This window comes from Rhineura floridana, chromosome 1 (assembly GCF_030035675.1).
Source record: "Rhineura floridana isolate rRhiFlo1 chromosome 1, rRhiFlo1.hap2, whole genome shotgun sequence".
Taxonomy (NCBI): Eukaryota; Metazoa; Chordata; class Lepidosauria; order Squamata; family Rhineuridae; genus Rhineura; species Rhineura floridana.
The window spans coordinates 82,696,297-82,724,086 of NC_084480.1; the positions used below are offsets into that span (position 1 = coordinate 82,696,297).

Below are 27,790 nucleotides of genomic sequence, written 5' to 3' on the forward strand. Positions count from 1 at the left end.
TCTATTAAATGGAGCAGAGAAGTATATTGAATATCTTCAGTCAACTTTCTTGTATGTCCTTTTTTTTACATTATTGGAACATATTTATAGTAAGCCTGTATTGTATTAGATATAGATATTAATATTTATAATGCAGTATTTTTTAAAAAAAAACAAGCAACCCCAAGGCTGCTTAGAACACTGGAAACACAATCTAGGCATAAATGTCTATATTCCAAATCAATAGAACAGTGGCAATTAAAATAAAACAGTGTTTTAGAAATGATTGAGAATCACTCCCAAAGAAACTTTTCAGAAATGTAATGAGTTCTTAATCATTATATTTTATTTGGATGATATTACAGCGAGATCCCCCTCTAGGATGTATACCTTAATGTGGTGAGGGGGTTTGAGAGTATTGAAGAAGCTGAGAGCAATGCCGTCAGGAGTCCAGACTAAGAGACTAGACTCCTAGCAGGGTCACCCAAGGCAGAATGGTCAAAGGATGGAAGAAATATCAATAATTTAAGATATGCAGATGATACCATACTACTAGCAGAAACTAGTAATGATCTGAAACAAATACTGATAAAAGTTAAAGAGGAAAGCACAAAAGCAGGACTTCAGCTGAACGACAAGAAGACTAAAGTAATGGCAACAGAAGATTTATGTAACGTACAAGTTGATAATGAGAACATTCATAGAATCATAGAATCAGAAGAGTTGGAAGGGGCCTACAAGGCCATCAAGTCGAACCCCCTGCTTAATGCAGGAATCCAAATCAAAGCATTCCCAACAGATGTCTGTCCAGCTGCCTCTTGAATGCCTCCAGTGTCGGAGAGCACACTACCTCTCTAGGTAATTGGTTCCATTGTCATATGTCTCTAACAGGAAGTTTTTCCTGATGTCCAGTTGAAATCTGGCTTCCTGCAACTTGAGCCCATTATTCCGTGTCCTGCACTCTGGGATGATCGACAAGAGACCCCTGCCCTCTTCTATGTGACAACCTTTCATGTACTTGAAGTGTGCAATCATATCTCTCCTCAGTCTTCTCTTCTCCAGGCTAAATATGCCCAGTTCTTTCAGTCTCTCCTCATAGGACTTTATTTCCAATCCCCTGATCATCCTTGTTGCCCTCCTCTGAGCCTGTTCCAGTTTGAATGCATCCTTCTTGAAGTGCGGAGACCAGAACTGGATGCAGTATTCAAGATGAGGTCTAACCAGTGCTGAATAGAGGCGAACTAATACTTCATGCAATTTGGAAACTAGACTTCTGTTAATGCAGCCTAATATAACATTTGCCTTTTTTGCAGCCACATCACACTGTTGGCTCATATTCAGCTTGTGATCAACAACAATTCCAAGATCCTTCTCACATGTCGTATTGCTGAGCCAAGTATCCCCCATCTTATAACTGTGCATTTGGTTTCTTTTTCCTAAGTGTAGAACTTTGCATTTATCCCTGTTGAATGTCATTCTGTTGTTTTCAGCCCAATGCTCCAGCCTATCAAGGTCCCTTTGAATTTTGTTTCTGTCTTCCACAGTATTAGCTGTGCTACCCAATTTGATATCATCTGCAAATTTGATAAGCATGCTCTGTACCTCCTCATCCAAACATTAATAAAAATGTTGAAGAGCACTGGGCCCAGGACCGAAGCTTGTGGTACCACCCAGTTTGAGAAGGAACCATTGATAAGCACTTTTTGAGTACGATTCTGGAGCCAACTGTAGATCCACCTGATAGTTGTTCCATCCAGCCCACATTTAGCTAGCTTGCTAATCAGAATGTCATGCGGCACTTTGTCAAAAGCTTTGCTGAAGTTGAGATATATTATGTCCGCAGCATTCCCACAGTCTACACGGGAGGTTATCCGATCAATTAACGAGATAAGTTTAGTTTGGCAGGATTTGTTCTTCATAAATCCATGTTGGCTGCTAGTAATTGCTGCATTGTTTTCAAGGTGCTTACAGACTGACTGCTTTATAATCTGCTCCACAATTTTTCCAGGGATTGATGTTAAGCTGACTGGTCTGTAGTTCCCAGGTTCCTCCTTTTTGCCCTTTCTGAAGATAGGAACAACATTAGCTGTTCTCCAGTCATCTGGAACTTCACCAGTCCTCCATGATTTCGCAAAGATAATAGACAGCGATTCTGAGAGTTCTTCAGCCAGTTCCTTCAATACTCTAGGATGCAGTTGATCGGGTCCTGCTGATTTGAACTCATTCAGAGTGATTAGGTATTCCTTGACTGTTTGTCTATCAATCCCAAGGTCCTATCCTGACCCTTCTACTTCATGTTTCCCAGGTCATAGACCCTTTTTTAGGAGAAGACTGAGCCAAAGTAGCAACTGAGCACTTCTGCTTTTTCTTTGTCATCTGTTATCATTTTTCCATCCTCATTTCTTTTCTCTGTCTTTTACTGTGGACATACCTGAAGAAAGCTTTTTTGTTGCTTTTAGCATCCCTCGCTAACCTCAGCTCATTCTCAGCTTTAGCCTTCCTGACACCATCCCGGCAATCCCGTGATACCTGCCTGTACTCTTCCTTTGTGGCCTAACCTTCTTTCCACATCCTGTATGTGTCCTTTTTGTTTTCAGGTCATCTCTAAGCTTTTTGTGAAGCCACATTGGCTTATTCTGCTGTTTCTCCCCTTTTTTCCTTGTTGGAATTGCTTGCCATTGTACTTTTAGAATTCCCTTTTTTAGAAACTCCCATCCGTCTTCAACTCTTTTGCTCATTAGAGTGGCTTGCCATGGAACTGTACTTACAATTGTTCTGAGTTTATTAAATTCAGCTTTCCTGAAGTCCAGGGTGCGCGTATGGCTACTCTCAGCTTTTGCTTCTGTTAAAATCAAGAATGCAAGTATGGTTTGGTCACTTTCCCCCAGAGTTCCCGTAACTGCCACTTCATCCACCAAATCATCTCTATTGGTTAGAATCAAGTCTAGGATAGCTGATCCTCTGGTTGCTTCCTCCACTTTCTGTAGGAGAAAGTTATCTCCAACACAAGTCAGAAATTTCTTGGAGGGGCCATGTTTGGCAGAATTTGTCTCCCAACAGATATTGGATAATTGAAGTCCCCCATTACTACTACATCATGTCTCCTCGAAACATTGGCAGTTTGCTTTTCAAAAGTTACATTCTCGTCTTCTCCTTGATTGGGTGGTCGGTAGTAGACTCTAAGCACCACATTCCTTTTATTCCTTGCCCCATTAATTTTAATCCAGATACTCTCAGTGGAGCTACCAAGCTCATCTTCCTGTATTTCTGTGCAGGGATATATATTTTTTAACATATAGCGTGACTCCACCTCCCTTTTTATTCCTTCTGGTCTTTTTGAACAAGTTATATCCTTCAATTGCTGTATTCCAGTCATGGGAGTCATCCCACCAAGTTTCAGTTATACCTATCAAGTCGTAATTGCCCTCCCGTATTAACAGTTCAAGTTCGTCCTGCTTGTTTCCCATACTCTGAGCATTATAGTAGGGCCCTGCTTTTTGGCATTCCACTAATTACGGCAGCTAAAATTAGAGTAAGGCCCCACTCATACAGAGCTTGTTCCACTTTTACAGCATTTTTCAGGCATTGGCCGCCATTTTATTGAAGGCGCGTTTCACTTTTAGGCAGAGGTCTGCAACGTAACCCACCATATGAGTGGGGCCCTACTGTAGTATACAGATATCAAAGATAATGTGATTTGTGGCTTGGCTTCCTTACTACATTTTTCTGAGGATTGTTACTGGGCCCTATTAGAGCTGATCTCTCTGTTCCTGTTACTGTGCACAAGCCTTCATCAGTCGTTACCACCAAGGTTATGTCTCCCTCCCCTTTAGGATTCAGTTTAAAGCCCTCCTGATGAACTTCTCCATGCTGTGGCCAAACACATTCTTCCCAGTCCTTGTGAGATGCAACCCATGACTTGCCAGCAGTCCATCTTCCGGGAAGTATAACCCATGGTCCCAGAATCCAAATCTCTCACATCTGCACCACCTTCGTAGCCATTCATTCACACGGAGTATTTTTCTTTCCCTTTCTACTCCTCTTCTAAGTACTGGAAGGATGGATGAAAAAACTATCTGGGCACCAACAACTTTGAGTTTCCTTCCCAGAGCTTCAAAGTCTGATGTGATTTCTTCATAGCTCCGTTTGGCAGTATCATTTGTTCCCACATGAATGATGAGAAAGGGATACCTGTTGGTGGGCTTGATGAGTGACGGCAACTCTTCTCTCACATCTCTAATACATCCTCCTGGTAGACAGCATACCTGGCGAGTCCACAGATCTTCTCTGCATACTTGGGTTTCGATCCCACGCAGTAGTGCATCTCCCACTACTAGTACTCTTCTCTTCTTGTTGTGGGGCGTGGTTCATTGCCCCGCTTGATAGAGCTTCAGCCTCTTGCTTGTTGTCGCACGGGGTCTCCTATAATTCTTCCACCACAGGCTGTCTTCCAGTCTCATCCTCGAGTGGTTGAAAGCGGTTCCATAGTTCCACTGGTGAAGGGTGTCTTCTAGCTCTTTTGATCCTAACTGTCACCCTTTCCCACAGTTTCCTCCACTTCGTTGTTCCTCTCCAAAGCAGTCGCCTCTTCTGCTACCACATGCTGTTGCTCTTCCACCTCCACTTCTCTTTCCTGCTGTTTTTCCAGTGATCTAAGAACTCTTCATCTTCTGTTATAGTCTTCAGTGTGGCCACCCGCCATTCCAGGCCTCTCACTTTTTCTTCCAACAATGCCACAAGCTTGCACTTGTTGCACGTGTATGCCATGTTGTTCTCAGGCAAGAAAACAAACATGGCCCACACCTTGCAGGTCACAACCACTGGAGTATCCTTCCCATTCATACTCTTTTCTACCTTTTGTTTCTGACTACTTTTTTTGGAGTGGCCTGTGCTTTGTCCTGACCTACTTCCGGGTAAACAGAGAGTCCCACTGGTATGTGGTGTGCTGTACAAGGAGAATTAGTCATTTTGTTTTTAAGGATCTCCCCCTTGACCTCCCGTCAAACTCCTCTGTCATACTCCTGTTTGCTTTCCCTGTTCTCTCTCCGTTTGCTCGCTCTCTGAAAGCTGGCTTGCTTATATCTCCTCACCTGTGGACCAACTGAGACAGCTCCATCTGCTCTGCTCAGTCAGGAAACAGAATGAAAGTCCCAGCGCACACAGCTGCTGCTTGTTGTCCTCAGCAGTTTGCAGGCCACACCCTTAAGCCAATAGCTATCAGGCCACACCCCTTCCAATCAAGCTGCTTCAGAGCACACGGCTTCACAGCCCTTTTGGCCTTTTTCCTTTCCTCGCTACAGCTCCTTTGTCAAACTCCTGTTTGCTCTCCCTGTTCACTCACTCTTTGAAAGCTGGCTTGCTTATATCTCCTCACCTGTGGACCAACTGAGACAGCTCCTCTGCTCTGCTCAGTTAGGAGTCAAGAAACAGAATGAAAGTCCCAGCACACACAGCTGCTGCTTATTGCCCTCAGCAGTTTGCAGGCCACTGAACTTGTCAAGGATTATCAATACCCTGGCGCAGTTATTAACCAAATGGAGACAATAGTCAAGAAATCAGAAGAAGGGTAGGACCAGGGAGGGCAGCTATGAGAGAACTAGAAAGGATCCTCAAATGCAAAGGTGCATCACTGAACACGAAAGTCAGGATCATTCAGACCATGGTACTTCCGATCTCTATGTATGGATGTGAAAGCTGGACAGTGAAAAAAGTGGATAAGAGAAAAATCAATTCATTTGAAATGTGGTGCTGGAGGAGAGTTATGGGGATGCCATGGACCACAAAAAGACAAATAATTGGGTGTTAGAACAAATTAAACCAGATCTATCACTAGAAGCTAAAATAATGAAACTGAGGTTATCACGCTTTGGACACATGAGAATACATGATTCACTAGAAAAGACAATAATGTTGGGAAAAACAGAAGGCAGCAGAAAAAGAGGAAGACCAAACAAGAGATGGATTGATTCCATCAAGGAAGCCACAGAACTGGACTTACAAGACACAGAGTGACATACTTTTAACCGGCTTCTTCATAGGCAGACATGCTATTTCAGTATCCGGCATGTGTCTTAGCTTGACAGAGTTCACTGGACAAAAGGACTCATTAATAATTATAACACTTGAACTCCACTTTACCACATTTGCTTTGGTCATCCATCCTTTCCTAAACATTTTGTAAATACAAAATGCATGTACAGTGTGCATCAGACTGAGTCTTGTTTCAATTTCTTGCTGTTACAGTTTATTATTTTAATAATTACCTGACTTCCCCAGATCTTTAAAGCAACCCTTCATATCGACAAAATCACTGTTTTCAGCTCAGTTGTTAAATTATTTCACCTCTTTCAACACTTTCATTATGACTCCCACTTACACTTATTTGTTTAAAAAAAGACTATTATTTTATTCATATACAAACAATTGAAGCAGAGATTCTTGTAGTATAAAACCATGGACTTTTCACAGCTCCCACCCACACCTTGGGTTATAAAAAGAAAGCTTCATTGATCTATGAAAAGTGATATTTGCTGATTCCCTTTAAACAAGTTGGTCTTTGTTGCCCTAGTTAAACATGACACCAGCAGTCTAATTCTACGCATGTTTACTTGAGTTTACTATTGAGTTTCATGGAACTTTTTTCCAAGTATGCAGGCATAGGATTCTAGCCTTAGGCATTCTTATTTAAACTATCATCAAAATAAAATCTGAGAATGGGCTATTGTACATCTGTGCCTTTCAGTATGAATCAACAAGACATATTCTGAGTAACAAACTATTAGAATATAGATGCAATGTAGACACTAGCCACATTTCTCCTGCAAGCTCTATGTTGCATCTGGTATACACAAATTTATTAAGGCTTTCACACATTTGTATATTCTATAAAGTAGAGTGGAGTTCAGTCATTCTGAATTCATTATTTCTCCATAAATTATAATGAGTAAACAGTGACCTATATAGTATACATACATGGACCTTAAAAAGTAATTGTGTGGAATTTCTAGTTTCAAATTGGTTTGGAATGGTGGGGGGAGGTTGGCACTAGTCTTTTGTCTTATCTCAAGTCTAAGCCATTACAAAAGTCTAGAACAATGGAAAGTTAGAATCTGTATTGGTCTTTTAATTATTTCATTTACCAGTATTTGCCAAATAATTGAACAATCATGCATCAGTCCATTTTCCACTTAACCACTAAATATATAAACAGCAACTAAATATATAAACAGCAACACACACACCAATCTAAAAATCCATGCAAGTATCTCTGCTAGCCTGCTGAACTAGTGTTGGATGACTGTCTTCAGTGTGGTAGGCACTGGGTTGCAAAAATGGGTGCGGCTTTGGTCCAAGATTAGCCATGCCCACTTTCTGCCAAACCTGCTGCCCATGCAATGTCACTAATGCTTCATGCAGCCTTGGCTCTAATGCCTCCTCAGCTACTTCCATTCCTTCCCACACACCAGTCACCAGAGCTTCTCAACTAGTTTAGATGTGTGTGTTGTGTAGTGGGCTTCCCAGCTCCACATCCTAGCTGCTGGAATGAAGTCTGTATGTAATATTATATAGACAATCCAAAATAAGAGACCTGTTAATACCTTACCATAAGAAACACTGGTTTCATAAAACCTAAACAGCACTTGAATTCTACACTTGTTGAGCTACTATTCCATCAGTTTCAAAGACAAGCAAAACACATAAGGTGACTGCTTGTCAGTGACATCAAAGACAATAATATCTCTAAATTATTGTAAATGGATTCCAAGTTAAAAAGGCTCAAGCATGTGCAGCCCACAAGAAAGCATATGTAGGAACTGCTCACCAAGAGCTTTTACAATTTGCCAGGGTTGCCTTCTCTGATCACAGGTGCATTGATACTTGGCTAGCAGAGTTGTACAATGGGATTGTTCATGACAGACACAAAAAAAGTTTCTAGTCAAAATATGGGACAAAGTGATTATAATGACATTAAGATTCAGAAACAGAACAGAACTGGGAAAAGGAGCAAGAGTTGCATGAGGGACAGAAAACTGCAGACATCAGAAGCCTATCTCTTGAGCGACAGTTCTAAGTTACTGAAACAAGAAACCCAGCCTTAATAATCTACAAGGTCAGTTAAGAGCATGCTAGGAGGTAGTACAGTAAAAAGCAAAGATCCAGACAGTTTTCTACCTTCCTAAGAAAGGTTCATCATGCTACAAGTAACTAAACAGAAATCTGTGGCTGACAGAGTGTTATCTATTTCCACTCTTAAGTCCTTGATAAAAAAACTGCCTTTAAAAAATGACAACAAACCAAATTTTTACTATTTTAAATTTGCAACTCCCTCTCAAACTAGGGATGTGCACTGAATAAAATCAGGCAGATTCGTGAAGGGGGCACTTGGACTGTCGGTGAGAGACGAACCTGGATTGTCATGGGTTGGGTCGCCCAAAGCAATCCAGGGCTGTCAGGGGGCAGGGTTTCAGACAGAAAGGAGAAGCAAGCGTCGGGAAGACAAAGAAGCAGCAGCAACAGAAAAGGCCTAGGAGCGTAGAAGGGACCTCCTAACCCACCTGTGTGTTCCTGGGAAAAGGTAGCAGTGGTGGATGCCTTTGGATGTGGGATACTCCTTTCCTGCCCAACTGTTCCTTTTTCCTGCCTGATGCCACCTGACTTCCTTCCTAACCCTATGCCCTGCACCCTGAAGCAGCATCTTGCAGGACCAATGCCTCTAATCAATAGCTGCTATGCAGAGGATTGGATCTTGTAGGGTACATATATTGTGCTAAGAACCGGAATGCCAACCCAGCAACTTGAGCAGAGATGAATGCTACAAGGTGATAGATGTACTGCAACCAGTGGGAGCAAGGTGAATGATGGTTGTCTTTTGATCAGCTTTTAAGCATAAAAGCCTTAATCTGAACAATTACTTCTGATGGCTACCACTCACAGTGGCTCCTACGTTCACAACCAAAATGAGATTGCAGTTTCTTTTTTTCAAAATGTCCGTATCTGATTATAACCATTTGTGTCACAGTTAATTATATAATTTTGGAAGTTCTTCATTCCTTTGTTGTTGTTATGTGCCTTCAAATCGATTACGACTTATGGCAACCCTATGAATCAGTGACCTCCAAAAGCATCTGTCATGAGCCACCTTGTTCAGATCTTGTAAGTTCAGGTCTGTGGCTTCCTTGATGGAATCAATCCATCTCTTGTTTGGCCTTCCTCTTTTTCTACTCCTTTCTGTTTTTCCCAGCATTATTGTCTTTTCTAGTGAATCATATCTTCTCAAAATTATATTTGTGAATTTCAAGTACAGATTTCAAAGTGTTTTATCCAGTCTAACGATTTGTTGCTTATCGTAAGAAATAACAGTAATAGCACTACTACTATTACCTAACAACAACAACACAGTATGTTCTGTTTTAATTTATTCCATTCTGGACAAAATGACTTTTGAGTGGCCTACATTATCTGAATATATGGCAATACAGACAAACTAGTGATAAACAGTATCCTGATTACTCAATATAAATGTCTTGAACTGCCTCTAAAAATGCTTGATTGTAAGATCTGGCAGGCCTCCATTGGGAATTTGAATGCTTAGAAGTAACTATCAAGACTGCCTCTCTGTTCACCCACACTAACCTTACATCACAGCCCGTATGTTATCATCTAAATAGTGTTGTCTTCTCAGATGTTTTGCTTTAATTGAGTCTGACTGGTTACAGAGATTTGTGTCAGCTAATGAATAGTATGCTTTTTTCCTTCTTAGAAACTGACCAGTGGCACAGTTTCTTGAGATCTTCAATCCACCAACTTTTCCCAGTTGCTACTCTGAAAACAGTTCTGAATTGAATACAGACTGCAGTACATGGAGAGGGTATTTGTGCTTCCTCGCCATTCTTCTGTTTCTTCTCAAAAGGGAAATGCAATCAATTATATAATTAATGACAGTCATCTTACCTGCCTTCAGTCTTGAAGACCCAACTTCCCCAAAAAACTAAAAAACACATGAGTAGCTAATTTTTTAAAAGAGTAATTGCTTTTCTTGGTCAATCATGTAGATGTTTTTCAGGCCTCTCAACTGGAGAAACAAGCAATTGTATGATAGATAACACTTGTAAACTGACTTAACGTCTGCAAAATCTTTTTTATTATACTTTTATCTTGCTTTACAGATGAAAACTGTATCCCAAAGCAGGTCACAACAATTTAAAGTTAAATACAAATAGCAATGAATTAAAATGCAATACTGGTGTGGGGATGCTGTACAGAAATAAAAATATGATCTAAGCTCTGTTCTAAGGCTTTACCATCTAAAAGATAGGACACACCCAAGGGGAGAACAGGGAAGGTGCAACACAGACAAGGAAAATTATTTTGAGAATAGCAGAATAAAAAGATGAGTTGTTAACAGGCATTCATTTCAAGTCAGAGCCAGATTACTCTAGCTGAGATGGAGGTTGTACAACTAGAATGGCTCCAAGCAACAGAAGACAGAAACAGATGTAAGTAAAACACAGGTTTAAAAAAGTTTAGAAATACAGTTTGTTATTGTCTTATCAAACTGTTGCTTATCTTTTACTAGAGGATCCTTTCAAGGGGGGGCCACACAAGAACCCCCTCATATGCTGAAAACAGTGGTGCTAGATCAGCATGTACTGTATTACCTTTTTAAGAACTCCACAAAAAATATAATCTCATCTCTTTTATACTCCATACTGTTCTCATTATGGCTGTTGATATCATGTCCTTTCTACCTTTGTCTTTTTACGAGGAATTATTATAGCGGTTCAAACTGCATTTTGAATATGGCTACCATGTGTGGAGCTTAGACCTCCTACAAACCTATTGTGATCACTGCATAATTCATCCTGGCTGATGACTCAGTGGCATAAACACAAATTGTCTCTCTCATAAACTTTTAAAACAAAAAGGGTGGAGAGCTCATGTACAGGAAAAGGACTTTTACTGTTGTGCACCTACCCTTTGGAATTTATTCCCCTTATATATTACACAGGTACCACCTCTGTTGTCTTTTCGGCACCTATTACAGATCTTCCTTCTTTCAACAAGCCTTTTAAGCAGAGACCTTATCCCAGTCTGCATCTGTGTTGGAATTGTTTTTAAGGTTTTTTTTAAAGATGTTTCAAAGTTTTATTTTTAAAGATATTTTATGATGATTTGGTGTTTTTGTTTGCCACCCTGAGCTACTTCTGGGAGGAAGGGCAGGATACAAATTTAAATAATGATGATGATGATGATGATGATGATGTTAGGATGATTGATATTAGGATCATCACCATAACTATTATTTTGCATGGATGCAGCTACTAATTTCACTATTTAACCCAATGATAAACATACTAAAGATCTATGAAATTAATAGGATTTACTTATAATAAAGAGTGTATTGGATTAAAGTGTAAGTAATTTTTCATCAGGTAGCATTACAGGCAATTTTTGTCACAAAAGGGACACCATTAGACAGCTACAGCTACTAAATTTCCTATATTAAGCACAATCTGAAAAATTCTTCTTCCCTTTCTTAGATGCCAACAACAATTTTTCAGGGATTTATCAGTGTTAGGCCTTATTAATATGATGCAGGATATGCTAGACATCAACAAGTAAAACCTTTATTATTCAGTTTCCCTATTCTCTGCAGGTTTGAAGGTTGAGTAGTCACCTTGCTAATGCCACACAAATGACCCAGATTTGAAGATGCACAAATAGAATGGATAAGTGGTGGAGTTTCCTAGACAGTACTCTTCTTCCCATGAGGTAAAGTCTCCATAAACACAGGATCAGACAATTTCTATGAATAAAAATATTCTTAGCTGAACATATATGAGTACGGAAAGAAAGCAGATGGAATGTTATTCTTGCGAGCATGGAGGCACATTATGAAATACTGCACTGGTGCCCTCAGACCTTTAACAAGGAACACCTCTTAATTCATCAGTGGGGGTCAGAAGTTTAGTTTACTCAGCAAGAATAACACTATTAAAAGCTACTGCTCTTTCATGTCACCACAATTCACACTCATACATTCTAACTCTGGCTAATGCAGGTCAGTGAAATGAACACTGGAGCCGACATAGGCAGCCATCTCAGCCTGGATATTTTAAAACAGAATTTATATGTGCTTTAAAAACAATCTAAAAGGATCAATCTAGCTTATGAATCTGATGAAAGCATACACACAAAAAGAGACAGATGGATGAGAGCATATAAAAGCAAGTTAAGCCAGAATCTTTCTATTGATTTTCAGCAGGCAGTGTAAAGCACTTTGGAGATGTCTTGTATATCATTGCACAGAATGAATTACTGTTATGCATATAGCTGAAGCATGTCAGGATTTATCATCAGCTGATGTGCTGTAGAACACTTTTGAAATGGACTTTCTTGTTTCCAATACAGTGGTTATTAAATAACTACTAATTAAACACTGTTCAATCAAACAGGAGAAAACAGCTATAACAGGATCCATTCCAACAGTTCTCATTAGAAATCATATCCAATATCAAAACCAGCAGTAAAGTTGGCATGTACAATAATTTTATCATTAATAACAGGAAATTCAGACAGTAGGAGATTATCTTCTGGAAATTAAGGGAAAATGTCTTTTATAGATAAAAGCTTTTTATGTTGCCTTAATTTTAACAAATATCATTATACTTCAAATTCCTTTCCTGATCCAAGTTTCATCTCTAATTACTTTCAGGAAATGCCTGTAACAGGTTGCATTATTTTAGTTGCTCTTTATTAGTTATACATGACACCTCCATGGCTTGATGTCCCCTCAGAAACTTCCAACTCAAAAACGAACACCATAAAATTCTCATTGTATAACTGCTAACACCAGAAAACTTATAAATGCAGCAGCAACTCTTTTCTTTACAGTAAAAAAAATAAACAAATGGTCAGTAAATCCCACAACATAAAATACAGATTGTCTATATATATTTTAAAAGTGAAATGCAGAAGTATTACGTTTTGGACATAGTTCTAGAATTGCATCACTTTCATGAACTATTCCTCCTCTACCATAATTTTTTTATGCCACGAACCATTTTATTTTTAAACAGACATTAAATATCTAAAAACATATTCATCCTTATGATCAGTGCTTTTTTTGTGATGGCAGTCATCTGTACTGAGTACCAGCACCTCTTTTGTTGCTGCCCATGGGAGCTATTTTGTGCTGGAAACCACAGCATGTTTATCAAGACATGAGTACCGGCACCTCATTTTTTTTACAAAAGAAAAAAAAGAGAGAGAGAGCGTTGCTTACATTAAAGGATCATCAACACAATTAGTATAATCATTTCACAAGGTTTTTTTAAAAAAAAAAAAAACTATTGAAAAACTGTAGCTTCATTCACTGGAAGATATATGATGGGAGTTTCATCTAGTTATAACAACATAATATTTAATATGACTGCTGTTAAAGAAATGTAATATTCAAACAAAATGGAAAAGAAACCAGCTTACCTTCTTCTGTTTCATGCCATACGATCCCTTCTAAATTTACACTCGTCCCAGGTTCACATGGTCCAAGACATTCAGGCTCTGTTACTATTCCAACATCACAAGTATTCACACCCACTGACCGAGTCCGTACCAAAAGTTGCTCAACTGGAGCTGCAATGTTGGATGAAGATGGGGAAAAGTAGGAAGGCAGAATCTGAGGTGTGAGACTACTCGAAATAGGCGGCGGAGGTGCAGGCACTGTAAAGAGGGGGTCAACCTAAAAGTAAAAACAAAGTAATACATAATCTGTTATGCTCAAGATAATAGGAAAGACTGACATATATTGACTTTTGAACAGAGTAATTCCACACATCATGGAACAATACGCATGAAAACTCACAAAATATTAAGAATCCTAACTCTGTAAACAAAGTTTTTGTCACGATGCACCAGTCATACAAATGGGACTTGAACTTGCCAAATCTTTTATGTTACTCCCTTCAAATATATCACTGCTTAGTAACTCTTGCCTACAGACTCTCATTTTATGCCTCTTTAATTAAAGCAGACTTAATGGATTATAAGACTGCCAACAGCAAAAGTTACCAGCCTATTTTAGTAACTCACCTAATTATTATCTTTTAGACATTCTGATCGCTCACTTTAATAATTGCTCCAAGATTTTTCAGATGCTCAGATGTGGACTAAATAAGAATGCTTGTTATCAGTTAAATAGATCAACTCAGTAATTTGTGGTAGCTTTTTATTTAGAAGAGAACTTTTGTGTATTGCTTACTTCACCTTTAAACTGATCCAAGTCAAAAGCAAGCAATTCTTTCAGGCTATGAAACATCTTTCTTTTGAGTACCAGAATAAAGCTTCAGTCATCAATATACCTACCCTCTGTCATGCTTCATTCCTAATACTAATGTCCATGTAAGTGATACTTAGGAGCTAAATATGAAGAAACTTCAATTTATATTCTCATGTAAATAACATCCAAGAATGTTGACATAAAGTATGATAGCATTGCACACAATGACCACAAGAAACACTACTGGAAAGTTACGTGATTTATTCTCTAATATAGTTCACAATGACTATGAAAAACAAGTTGGGCCATCTTAGAAATTAACTGGTTTACTCTGGCATGAAATCAACAGACACATGAAGTAGAAAGAAAAGGTCCTTAGCAGCATGGAAAGAGCCACCTTGTACACAGTAGTAGCACTGGGGGGGGTGCTAAATACCCCCCCCGCTTTCGATCTGTGTGTCTGGCTGGCTTTAACCTTCCCCCACTCCAGTAACCCTGATCTGTTTGTGAGATGGGGAAAGTGCACATGTCTGTGTGCACGCCTGCACTTGTACATGTAAGTGTGCAGCTCCTGACTAGGGATGGGGAGAATTCCAATGAAAGCTGGAATTGACACAGGACTCCCCAATAAACGCTCATGTTTGCTGTCTTTGCAGATGGATCCTGAGTGCTGCAAGCATCCGTAGCTTTTTCCCAATACTTGATTTGGTCACAGCAGACTGAGGAGGAGACAGCAGCAAAGGGGGGGGGAGAATGGGTGCATGGGCCTTGAGGGCTGCTTTCCTTTCCTTTCCTAAAGGAAAGCACCCTGTCTTTTTTGCTTCCTAACATGAAACTGACCAGCCTCATTCACAGCAGACTGAGGAAGAAGGTGAAGGGGGTGGGTGAGAAAGCCGCTTTCCTTTCCCAACAATAAAAATATTGTTAATTTTGGGGAGAAAAAATACTGGGACAGTAAAAGCAACAAACAGCAGACAAACAATGCAGTCAAACCGATACTGCCTGCTAGTTCAACAGAAATGCGTTTGTACTGGAAAAAACAAAACAGCCCCCATCCCAACTCCTCACCTACCAAAAAGTTACCCATATCTGTGGTATATAATACTGTTGGTTGCATTCAATAGTACCCTTCCACTTGCAGTATATTTTTCAAGCCAGGGGAGGCACCTATGACTACAAGGGGTAGGGCGGGATTTTCTCCATGTGATCTTTCCTCTGCCCCCCCTCTGAAAATCTGCTCTGGAGGGTTGGGGGACCCTCGAGAACACCTTGAAAAGTAGCACAGGGGGCTACTAGAAGACAGATCAGCAAAATCCTACTTCTGTTCATGGGTTCCTCTGCTGGTCTGCAGCTGTTCACAGAAGGATTCCTTCTCTGAACTGCAGTGCACTACTGAATCCAACCTGTTCTATATATCGATATCCATATCCAGCACCTTTCATTCCACTTCATGCATCTGATGGCTGTTGTTGCCTACAAAATTTCATACCACAGGACTAGTCCACAGCTTAGTCCCTAGGGTTGACCTCACCCCATTACAGGTATCAATTGGCCCTGACAATTGCCAACATTCACTTCTCCCTTTCCTTCCATGCTTTTAAAAATCATCTGAAGGGAAATGCAGACAGACACATGAGAAGAAAATGCTATTCCTCACACACCCCTATTTCTTTCCCCTTCTCTGGGAAGGGCAAGAGAGGACGGGGGGGGGGGGGGAAGAAGAGTCTAGGCATACAAACGTGATAATCTGTCCCCTTGTATGTTCACCTCTTCTCCAACAAGGCAACAGCTTGAAAGTGAAGCAACAAAATGAGGGCTCTTCCTCTCCTCCTCACCAGATCACTGAGTTTCACAGATCATGGAAGGAAGGAGGAAAGGGTCAGAGATTTTAACTGTAGAAGAACTATCTCCTTTCATTTCTTTCAAAGTATCCTTCTCTGGAAAAGAAGGTATGTGTGCGTGCTCCATAAGATAACAGAAGACATTACCATAAAGACAATGGTGCAACATAACCAGTGTACTGTAACTCTTAATGTAAACAAACACACTACAAAGACAAATGGGATGCAATTTACATTTCCTACTGAGAGGCCTATCAATAATCTTTATTTAAAACATGAAACACAAACATATTCTAAGAAGATTGAAACAAGATAGTTGAATCTCCAGGTTTGGCAACTACCTGACTCCCCCCCCCCCAAAGTGGGGGGAAGCACAGCAGAGTACAGCAGCTCTGTATTTCAGTTCTGTGTTTATCCCACTGCCATCAGACTTTAAGAAGTTGGCAACAGTAAAAGAAAAAATGAGAGGAAGCTTTTCAACAAGAAGTCAAGCATGCAGGCAAGTGAAAAATCAACTGACCTCAAAAACAGATGTTCCTTGCAAACTAGTTGTCAATTAAGTAAGCATGAAAAAATCCCCAGTATTTATCTTTTAACTACATTAAAGACACAGGGCCAGAGTTTGCACTACATGAGATCTGGCCGTCACACAGATTTCTCATACAGACACCCTCCAGCTTTCTTTTCAGGCTTCCTGAGTAATGCAAATGGTGTTCGTTCCTGTACTTTCCCCAGTATTTCTCCAAATGTGGAGTAACACAGCATCAGTACGAACTACGTCCCCTCATATATTGTGATAGGACCACCTGAAATTATTTTAAAATGCTCTAATTCTGGTTAAAAGAGAGCCAGTGCGAGGCAGTTGCCCACAATAAGGCCAACACTCTGTTGGACCGCTAGGATTTGAAAAGATCTATATTTAAAACCCCAATTAGTCATGAAGTTCACTGGGTGACATTGGACTAGTTACAATCTCTCAGCCTAGCCCTATGTGAGGTCTTCTGTCATTTGATCTGTGGTGATGTGACACACGTGTCTTTCTTACTTTCTCTACGCCACTGCAAGTGAAAACTTGGAGGAGGGGATGTGTATTGCTAGGCTTTCAAGTATAGCTACTAAGGTAGGGAGCATATGCATTCCCAATATGGAAAGCCCAACCCACAGAATTTTGGACGGAGCCTATTGAGTTGTCTTTTTAATGGCAACTCAAAACTTACTTATTTTCCCAAGGTTTTAAGTGTTGGGATTTTATGGAACCGTCCACAGCATTTGTTAGTTTTACAAACTTTAACTGACCTGAGTACAGTAAGACCCCACTCATATGGCAGGTTATGTTCCAGGCTCCTGCTGAAAAGTGAAAACCACTGGAAAGTGGGGCCCTACTGTATTTCAGTAGCTGACAGCCATCAGCTGAAGTGCATGATCAGGTGTAGCACAGGGAGCTCCAGCCGCCGTGCTCCACCTGACAGCAATCAGCTGTAGCGCGCGAGCTCTCCGCATTCCAGCTGACAGCGATCAGTTGTAGCGTGCAAGCTCCCCATGCTCCAGCTGACAGCAACCAGCTGTAGCACGGGATCTCCAGCTGCCGCACTCCAGCTGTAGCGCGGGGAGCTCCAGCTGCTGCGCTCCAGCTGACAGGAGCCCTACTGTATTGGTTTTCTCTTGCTCTTGTGATATGTATTGCATTTATTGGTTTTACATTATTCTAACTTGCCCTAGGATCAAAAACGACGAAGGGCTGGGATAAAAAAATCTCCCAGGTAAATAACAGTGGCTCCCAGCCTGGAGGTTGTCACCAGCTATGCTCCTGGATATATATTTTGGGGGGGGGGGCTGCTTCTGGTGAGGGATTGGTCTCTATAAAAGGCAAAGCAGCCAGACTTGCCACTGTCATCGGTTATAACTTGAAGAACAGTAACTTGAAGAACTTGTGGTTGAGCTTCCTTTTACTTCCTCCATCCCATTTCTTTTCCCTCATGTGTCATGTCTTTTTAGATTGTCAGCATGAAGGCAGGAATGATCTTACAGTGGCTTACAAAAATAAGTTCCCAGAGTCCTTTTGGGTAAAAGGTGGGGTATAAATGCTGTAAACAAATAGTGTGTGTGTGTGTGAAGATATTTTAGTCACTTCAAGATGGTGCTCTAATCACAAAGCATTTTGCTCTTCAAAACAAAACAAGAGCAAAGAGCGTTTTTGTCACATTATCATAACACTGATGCAAAGATAGGTAATATTTATGTTTCTGTGCTGTCTGAAGGAGTTCTATGTTACTATGGATACTGAATGCTCACATACAAGAGAAGGTGGTATAACAGAAGAATTGTGAGAGATGACAACAAATGCAGCTGTTAAAGTATAACAAGTCAGTCTTGATTGCTGCCTCGAGATTAGGAAATAAAAGATGTTCTGCAAAATGACAAGACAGTAGACACTTGGCCAATCAAGAGAATATATCTACGTGGAGCTACAATTTTCTACATGTAGACTGGCTCCTCAGCAGAGGGAAAACCTGCATTCAGCATCTCATGGTTCAGCATGCAGAGATCGTGCACTGGAGGTAGAGTGTCTAAAATGTTATCAACCCCGCCAATACTGTCAGTATCTATCACCTGTTGAGCGGGGGAGGGAGAAGTAGACCTAACAGGTGGTCACTGCAGCCAACTTTGACAGCACTGTCCACATCTTACTACAATATGTGTATATATGCTCCAAACGTAGTGTCTCATACAAGCATCTGTGATGCCCTCACACAAGCCACAATCCTGTTAAGTGTACTTCCGTCTCTCTAAACTGTATCCATGAGTAGCTTCATAAATCAATGGAAATTAACTCCCAGTGTGGAAGCATTAGCCTACTTCATCTAAATGTGTTCCATTTTACTTGAAGTGCTCCTGTCTCAAAACAGAAGGAATTCTTGGAATTAAAGGTCGAATGGCTGCTGACTCCTAGAAGCATCCCTGGCATTATACATTTTGCTTGTGACTTCTCTCTGCTTACAATGACCTATGAACAGAGAGAATGTGGCTCAACTTGCTAAATGTGCAGTATGGATGAGACACTTCCAGAGCAAAAGACTTAGACTGCATGTGGCTTCACAAAAAGCTTAGAGATGACCAGAAAACAAAAAAGGACACATACAGGAAGTGGAAAGAAGGTCAGGCCACAAAGGAAGAGTACAGGCAGGTATCACGGAATTGCCAGGATGGTGTCAGGAAGGCTAAAGCTGAGAATGAGCTGAGGCTAGCGAGGGATGCTAAAAGCAACAAAAAAGCTTTCTTCAGGTATGTCCACAGTAAAAGACAGATAAAAGAAATGGTGGCACAGCTACTCAATGAGGATGGCAAAATGATAACAGATAACAAAGAAAAGGCAGAAGTGCTCAATTGCTACTTTGGCTCAGTCTTCTCCCAAAAAAGGGCCTATGACCCTCCCGGGAAACATGAAGTAGAACGGGCAGGATTGGACCTTGAGATTGATAGACAAATGATCGAGGAATACCTAATCACTTTGAACAAGTTCAAATCGGCAGGGCCTGATCAACTGCATCCTAGAGTACTGAAGGAACTGGCTGAAGAACTCTCAGAACCGCTGGTTATTATCTTTGCAAAATCATGGAGGACCGGTGAAGTGCCGGATGACTGGAGGAGAGCTAATGTTGCCCCTATCTTGAAAAAGGGCAAAAAGGAGGAACCTGGGAAATACAGGCCAGTCAGCCTAACATCAATCCCTGGGAAAATTCTGGAGCAGATTATAAAGCAGTCAATCTGTAAGCACTTTGAAAGCAATGCAGTGATTACTAGGAGCCAACATGGATTTATGAAGAACAAATCCTGCCAAATTAATCTTATCTCATTTTTTGATCAGGTAACCTCCCTTGTAGACTGTGGGAATGATGTGGACGTAATATATCTCGACTTCAGCAAAGCTTTTGACAAAGTGCCCCATGATATTCTGATTAGCAAGCTAGCTAAATGTGGGATAGATGAGACAACTATTAGATGGATCCACAGTTGGCTCCAGAATTGTACACAGAGTGTGCTTATCAATGGTTCCTTCTCAAAATGGTCGGAAGTAACGAGTGGGGTATCACAGGGCTCGGTCCTGAGCCGTGCTCTTTAACATTTTTATTAATGACTTGGATGAGGAAGTACAAAGCATGCTTATCAAATTTGCAGATGATACAAAGTTGGGGGGCATAGCTAATACTGTGGAAGACAGAAACAAAATTCAAAAGGACCTTGATAGGCTGGAGCATTGGGCTGAAAACAACAGAATGACATTCAACAGGGATAAATGCAAAATTCTACACTTAGGAAAAATAAACCAAATGCACAGTTATAAGATGGGGGATACTTGGCTCAGCAGTACGACATGTGAGAAGGATCTTGGAATTGTCATTGATCACAAGCTGAATATGAGCCAACGGTGTGATGTGGCTGCAAAAAATGCAAATGTTATATTAGGCTGCATTAACAGAAGTATAGTTTCCAAATCGCGTGAAGTACTAGTTCCCCTCTATTCAGCACTGGTTAGGCCTCATCTTGAATACTGCATCCAGTTCTGGTCTCCGCACTTCAAGAAGGATGCAGACAAACTGGAACGGGTTCAGAGGAGGGCAACAAAGATGATCAGGGGACTGGAAACAAAGCCCTATGAGGAGAGACTGAAAGAACTGGGCATGTTTAGCCTGCAGAAGAGAAGACTGAGAGGAGATATGATAGCACTCTTCCAGTACATGAAAGGTTGTCGCATAGAGGAGGGCTGGGATCTCTTCTTGATCGTCCCAGAGTGCAGAACACGGAATAATGGGCTCAAGTTGAAGGAAGCCAGATTTTGACTAGACATCAGGAAAAACTTCCTAACTGTTAGAGCCATACGACAACGGAACCAATTACCTAGAGAGGTAATGGGCTCTCCGACACTGGATGCATTCAAAAGGCAGCTGGACAGCCATCTGTCAGGAATGCTTTGATTTGGATTCCTGCATTGAGCAGGGGGTTGGACTCGATGGCCTTATAGGCCCCTTCCAACTCTTCTGATTCTATGAAATCCCTTTTAGCCCTGCAATACTTACACTAAAGGAAAGATGGCAAGATAGGTACATATTGGGTAATGCCAAACAGGAAATATGCTCACTGGCGTCTTTCTGGTGTCTAATATGCAAAATGAAATGTGAAAACACGACACAACCTATATGGTACCAGCTCAGACTACAAATGAGTGATCGCATCTGAACATTCAATAAAAACAAACAAGCCTTCCTTGAGCATAAAAAGCGGGCATGTCAAGAGAATTTTACTTAAATTTTTTTACAAAAATTTGAACATATACGCCCCTAGCAGCAGTCTTAAGTAATATAGTCCCAGAAGGATTGTACCTTGCGCTATTTTTGCACATTTGAATTGGCACTCTATTGCAGAGTCAGAAGTAAATAAAGCTTCCACGTTTCACACAAAAATATGCCCATCTTAAATTGTCTCCTAATTTCAAACACTTTTCAAAGTGATCCTATTATCTATGCTTGTTCAGTCAGAAGACTAAGGTATGTGGTCTCTGGGAGATTTGTGGAAAACCCTCAAAAGAACACAAAGGTAACATATTAGAGGTGAAAAGGCAGAAGCAGGAAGGCAGCCATCTCATATGGGAGATGGTGAGGACAAAAGGTACACAAGCATAACATCTGCTGGTGGCAGTCTGTCAAGCTGAGGAAAGTTAATGTCAAGAACAGACGCTTTGCAGTTCTTCACTGTTATTTTTGCATGATTATTCCCAGGTGTTAGAGCATGCTGAGCAGTATCCTTGCTATTTATCACATAAGGTTCCAAGGAGGAAAAAAAAACAAGCTGCACTGAAGTCAGGTTAGTTATACAGATGGCAATGTTTCTGTACACAGGCAGCCTTAAAAACCTACAGAAATATGTGGCAATAGTTTCTTTCCTTGCCTTATTTCATGATCTTTTTGGGACCTGATTAGCAATGAAAGCTACAAAGTTTCAGAATGTTGTGCTTGGCAGTTTTCCATTGCCCAAAGTATATGACTGCATCAGGCAGTGATGGCTCTCTGTATTAGTATCTGCCGATAAATAGAGTAAGCGCCCTAGTGAGCACTTTTCATTTGGAACATGATACGTGCGCACAAAACAACAACAACCGAGGGGGAACTCATGAGGGAGGAAGAATAGGTTGGAAAAGGAACATCACCATTACTAGGAAAATGACTGTGATATTTCCTTTATGTACACAGATACTCCTCTACGTTCTGTTGCTGTTTTGTTCTAGACACTAATTTTAAGCAGTGCATTATGAAAGCCGGTCTCTCCGATGTACTCAGAAATCTCCAGAGTTACAATCCTGAAGCCATAAAATTCCATCTCTCCTGTAGGGGATTTCCTGCCCTGCAGGGTGATTCTATTGAATAACACAAAGTTCCTGTAGAAAAGACACTCCTTTCCTGCTGGATAAGAGGAAGTGTAGAGATCCAAGTGCCAGACTTTTCATTTTATAATTGTGGGAAAGTCACTTAAAAAACGACGAACATCTAGAATAGAACCAAAAACAAAGGGGGGGGGGGGAAGACTTGGGACCTCGCACTCCCTTCAAGTTTGTACTTCTTTTGCAGGGCATTTTTGAGGACTCAAGTGAGATGTTTTGTTCCTAGGAAAATAGCATGTTTAGAGCTAGATGTGATTCATCTGTCTGCAATAACTGATATTTATTCATCTATCTATGCTGTTGGCTACAACTCCCATCGCTCCTGGTGGCTGAGGCTGATGGGAGTTGCAGTCCAACAACATCTGGAGGATAAGATATTGGTTATCCCTACATTAAATGTATATCCCACATTTCTATGAGAACGTGTCCATGTAGTTGTGTGTCACTGGCACATAGCAGATGTCTTTTGTATTGTAAACACTGATACATTTCTACCCAGCCCCCACATGTACCCTTGGGGAACTCCTCTCTTTTTAATAATCCCATATTGCCTTTTGTGTGTAGACACACTGCAGACAAGCATCAGAATGCTTGCAGGGTAGGGGTAGAGCCTGGTGTTACAATGCTACACCCACCCTATGCATGTTCAAAAAACACACTGAGCCTCAGCTAAACTTTTCAAAGTGGCTATATGGGAAGGGATGTAGCCCAGTGGTGGACAGTCTCCTTTGCATGCAGATTGTCCCAGGTTTCTTCCCCAGAATCTCCAGGAAGAGTTGGCAGTCAGTATGGGCAATATTGAGCTAGATGCACCAGTGACTCAGTATAAGAAGTTTCCTATGTTCCTACTGAAAACCAGGTATCTGGAAGATGTTTTCTAGATTGGCTTTCTCCCTGACATGCTAACTTTCTATGTGCAACCCCATAAAATAACACGGTAGCTTTGTCCTATGATTAAATGAGATGAATTATTTTGATCTGGAAAGTCTTTTCTTTTCCCTCTACCTACCACAAGGGCAGATAGGAAATGCAAATATTCCCGCTTTAAAAGTGGAGGGAGGGAGGGAGGGAGGGAGGGAGGGGGAGAGAGAGAGAGAGAGAGAGAGAGAGAGAGAGAGAGAGAGAGAGAGAGAGAGAGAGAGAGAGAGAGAGAGAGAGAGAGAGAGAGAGAACGAGAACGAACTCCTATGCAGTCTTACTCAGAAGCAAGTAAGTTGCAGTTCAGTGAGTTCAGTATGCATAGCTTATGTCCTGCAAAGCCTCAAGGGAGGACTGTGATCTCACAGTCCACTTGGCTCACATAATCACAATTAATTTTTGCTCTCCTTTTGGTTATTCACAGCAATTAGAAATCTGGTGGAACCCACACTTTTGTAACTATGCCTGCTTACAATTTTAAAAAGCAAAAAATGTCTTACTACACATTATCACCTCATTTTATATTATATATTTCTATGTGTATCTAGACATATATAAATCTATGTATGCCCTACTGCTTAGCATTCATTTTTCATTTTAATCAGCAGGGAAAAAATGTTACTACATTTCATAGAAATTTCAGTGTTTTGCCCAGCGAAATGTAAATAAACCCAACCTAAACTCTTGTAACACCATGAAATGCTTCTAGCAGCTTTATCAAAGTGTGTAGACGTGTACAGAGCCTTTGAAGAAATGAAACTGTCGTTTATCAAGTGTGATTTATAAGCAACACTGATTTAGCTTGGAGATAACATGGCTGTCTAATCATTAGTAGTCAGACAACAGCCATGTGAACGCATCAATTATGGGCCAATGCCAAAAGCCCTTGAGATCCTGGAGATTAACAGCCAATCCTCTGTTTTACAAGTTCACATCAAAAAGAATATTAATAAGAGGAGGGGCAATGTGAAAGCCTGTCAGAATGATTCAGCCACTAAAACAAGGCATTATTCCCCTCTTGCTGTGCCTTGAACTGGCCCATGAAAATAGCTGGCATCAGCTACTATGCATGGATCTGCCAATTTTCAGAAAATGTTTTCATTAACATATGGGAAGCTGCAAAAGGCTGCAGCGGCTCTGTTTTGTGTATTAACAACAGCAAAGCCTTTTGTGCCTCTCCTTTTAAACACAACAATTATACAAGAGTAGTTATTAAAACATTTGGAAAATAAAATCCCAGCACAAATATTAGAAATGTCACCCCATCCCTTTCAGTCAAAACTGGAGAGCTTTGCAATCATAATAAAGTAGGTGGTCTCTTAAGCATTATCGGTATCATCTTCTACTTTTTCTATCACCCGCCCTTCACCCAAGGGTTCCAGGGCAAGTTACAACTATTTTAAAATATGACATTGAAGACAATCTAAAACAACCTAAAATCCCAGAATAGGGTGGGTCCTAAAAGTACATTTCTTAGGTATCAAAGACCAGGGTAAAGGCGCATCTTCAGCATTAGCCTAAAATAGTACAGAGATGTTTCTAGACACACATGGGTGGAGAGGGAGTTCCACAACTTAGGCTACCACACAGAATGCCCTCTCCCAGGCCACCACCATCCAAGCTTCTGAAGGTGGTGGAACTCTCAAAAGGGCCCTCTCTTGTGCTCTCAATACCCAAGAGAGTCTTGTAGGGAAGGAGGTGGTCTTTCAGATATTTTGGGCCCAAGTCATTTAGGACTTTATAAGCAATTGTGTGAGCATCTTGAATTGGGACTAGAAACAAACTGGCAACCAACACAGCTGTTTTGAAACAGGGTTTATATGAGATCTGAAGGGTACCCCAGCCAGTAATCTGGCTGGTGTGTTTTGGATCATTTGAAGTTTCCAAGTTGTCTTCATGTAGGGCGCATTGCAATAATCCAATTTGGATTACTACAGCATGGAGTACAGTGGCCAAGTCATCTCTGTCCAAAGAGGGGCAAAGATGGCGAACTGGCTGTAGTTGGAAAGAGGCACTCCTAGCCACTGATGCCACCTCAGTCCCCAGTGACAATGTTGGATCCAGGAGTATCCCCAGGCTGGATCCAGGAGTACTCCCAAGCATATATTCTACAGTGTTAACAAGTGAACTAAAATGACCTAATAAGAGCCATCATATATTTAAGTCTAGGGTCAGAAATAACATATTTAAGCTTTAGCCTTTTTTTAGGAGCCAACATCAATTTTATTAGATGATAGCCCTGCACAAGATTGAATAAAGCTTTAGAGTCAGGTTGTCTGTACTGTATTAATGCTTTTTTGTAATGTCTAGAATTTATTTTAACTGACTTGCAGTTTATAGATTACTTTACTATTGTTGTACATCACTTTGAGACCTTTGGTAAAAAGCAACTTATAAATGTACAATATATGAAATAAGTAAGTATTTCAAATTCCAAGGTGGCATTTTCCTAACCCCATGTACTTCCATATCCTTTTGAGGTACAAGTAAAGCGAGAATTTTTCATTTGTCTGCTTGTGGCAATAACCCTTTGACTATATATATCTTTCCATATTTCATAATTTTTTAAGTTGAATAAGGAAGAAGACTTCTATGCTGTAAGATGGCATTTCCGTTTTAATTGGTAACAGATATTAAAATCTACGCAGAAAATAATAATCTGCATGATTCTTCCCTGCCCCTGTGTGTACAAAGCCTTCTATGTGTATGATTGCTTGTGGCAAGGACAAGCCCTATAACAATATTAGTTGACGTTGTAGTACAAACCATCTGGAGGACACCTCCCATTTTCCCTAACTTTTAGCCGTGCTGGCTGAGGCTGGTGGGAGTTGTATGGCTGTGCAAGTTGCTGCATGTTTGGCACAGCGACAGCATAAGTCAGGTGGAGAAAACTATGGGAGGATGGCTCCATAGAAGCCAGTGAGGAATCCCTTCAATGACTGCTTATTACAAGCACAAAGAGCTCTGCACACATGAAAAAGGGGAGGATTGTGCCAGTAACATTCAATTGCAACTGTAGTTCTTCAAAACTTTCTAAATAAATTTTATTTTATACTTAACCTAACTTTGTCAATATTATGTCTCATATGAAATAAAAACATGTCAGAAACTGTGGGGGGAAATCAATGTTAAATCAATCCTTTCTGTGTAATTGGGTAGCTATGCAATTGTCATCACGTGACATTTTAGCTGAGCTGTACTAGTTAATAACATTAACTAAAATAAACTGGGAATTTAGCCACCTTAGCTAGGTGCTAGCTGAGCATTTTAAGAAGGCTGCTTTTCACTTCATATTCCTTGAGGAGAAACAAGGCAAAAATGTAGTGCTAGAGTTATTCATTTCTTGCACCCTTTGAAAAGGGTGTTTCTCCTTAAGTGTCAGAAGAAAATAATTATACTATCATGTTAATCTGAAGGGTGGTAAAGTCAATGTTAATTCAGTTTGTGGCTGTTGGTTTAGGCCTGTAATCACGGAGCAGCAACTTTACTTTAGGAGGCAGCAAATCCCAATTAGTATTTTTCAATCACACTCCATCATTCGCTATCTGAAGTCACTCACAGGTCACTGAGTCCTGGCTATTTTGAACTCCATTAGCCTATCCAAGGTTGTTAAGTAGCAATTACATAAGCAAGCACCAAGAATTTCTCTAGTGTGATTGTTTGCAGGAGGGTAGTACAGGAATTAAACTAAACAATCAATCCACTAAACACAACTCTATAATGCTTCCTAATAATGATATGTTAATGAAACATATTGGCTCAAATTACAGGGGTCATATATAGTTGCTGAACTCAATTTCCAAGGCTATCTATGACACTACATTTCAGGTTTATGGAGGTTTTCAGGACAAGGTGATGAACACTAAACACTAATGAAAGTAATCATTAATGACAAGTACAGTTTTGTATAGTGAAGCAGAACAAAACAATGGAAGCTGAATTATTTTGAAGGCTGTAAGGATCTGCAATATGTCATGCTATGAAAGCAAACGTCACATTGGCAGACTAATCCTATACATGTCTTCTCAGAAGTAAGTCCCATTGAGTTCAATGGTGCTTACTTTGAGATAAACATGCGTGACCTTAGTGTACTTCTGCTATTCTGTATGAAAGAGGCTCCAACATAGTCTTAAACCTACTATGACCCATTTTACATTAACAGAAACATCAATGCTATACATTAACAGTTTGACATCACCGGTCTGTCACATATCTCTAGTGGATGGAACAAAGGCAAAAGCAGGTGAAACAGCACTATGAAATACATTCTAAACTGGCACTGCAGGCATCAATACTAAAATTCTTTTTAAAGATTGGACATCTGTATAAACAACAAACAAT

At 40.4% G+C, this 27,790-nt stretch overlaps 1 protein-coding gene across 4 annotated transcripts in view; it reads right to left on the reverse strand.

Moving 5' to 3' along the window:
* The window catches only part of ZNF608 (zinc finger protein 608), a 146,354-nt gene that overhangs the window by 67,363 nt on the left and 51,201 nt on the right, over positions 1 to 27,790 (reverse strand). For all 4 annotated transcript variants that reach the window (XM_061625100.1, XM_061625089.1, XM_061625081.1 and 1 more), the window contains exon 3: positions 13,465 to 13,720. In XM_061625100.1, the coding sequence (XP_061481084.1) occupies positions 13,465 to 13,720 (256 nt within the window). The remainder of the gene's footprint in view (positions 1 to 13,464; positions 13,721 to 27,790) is intronic.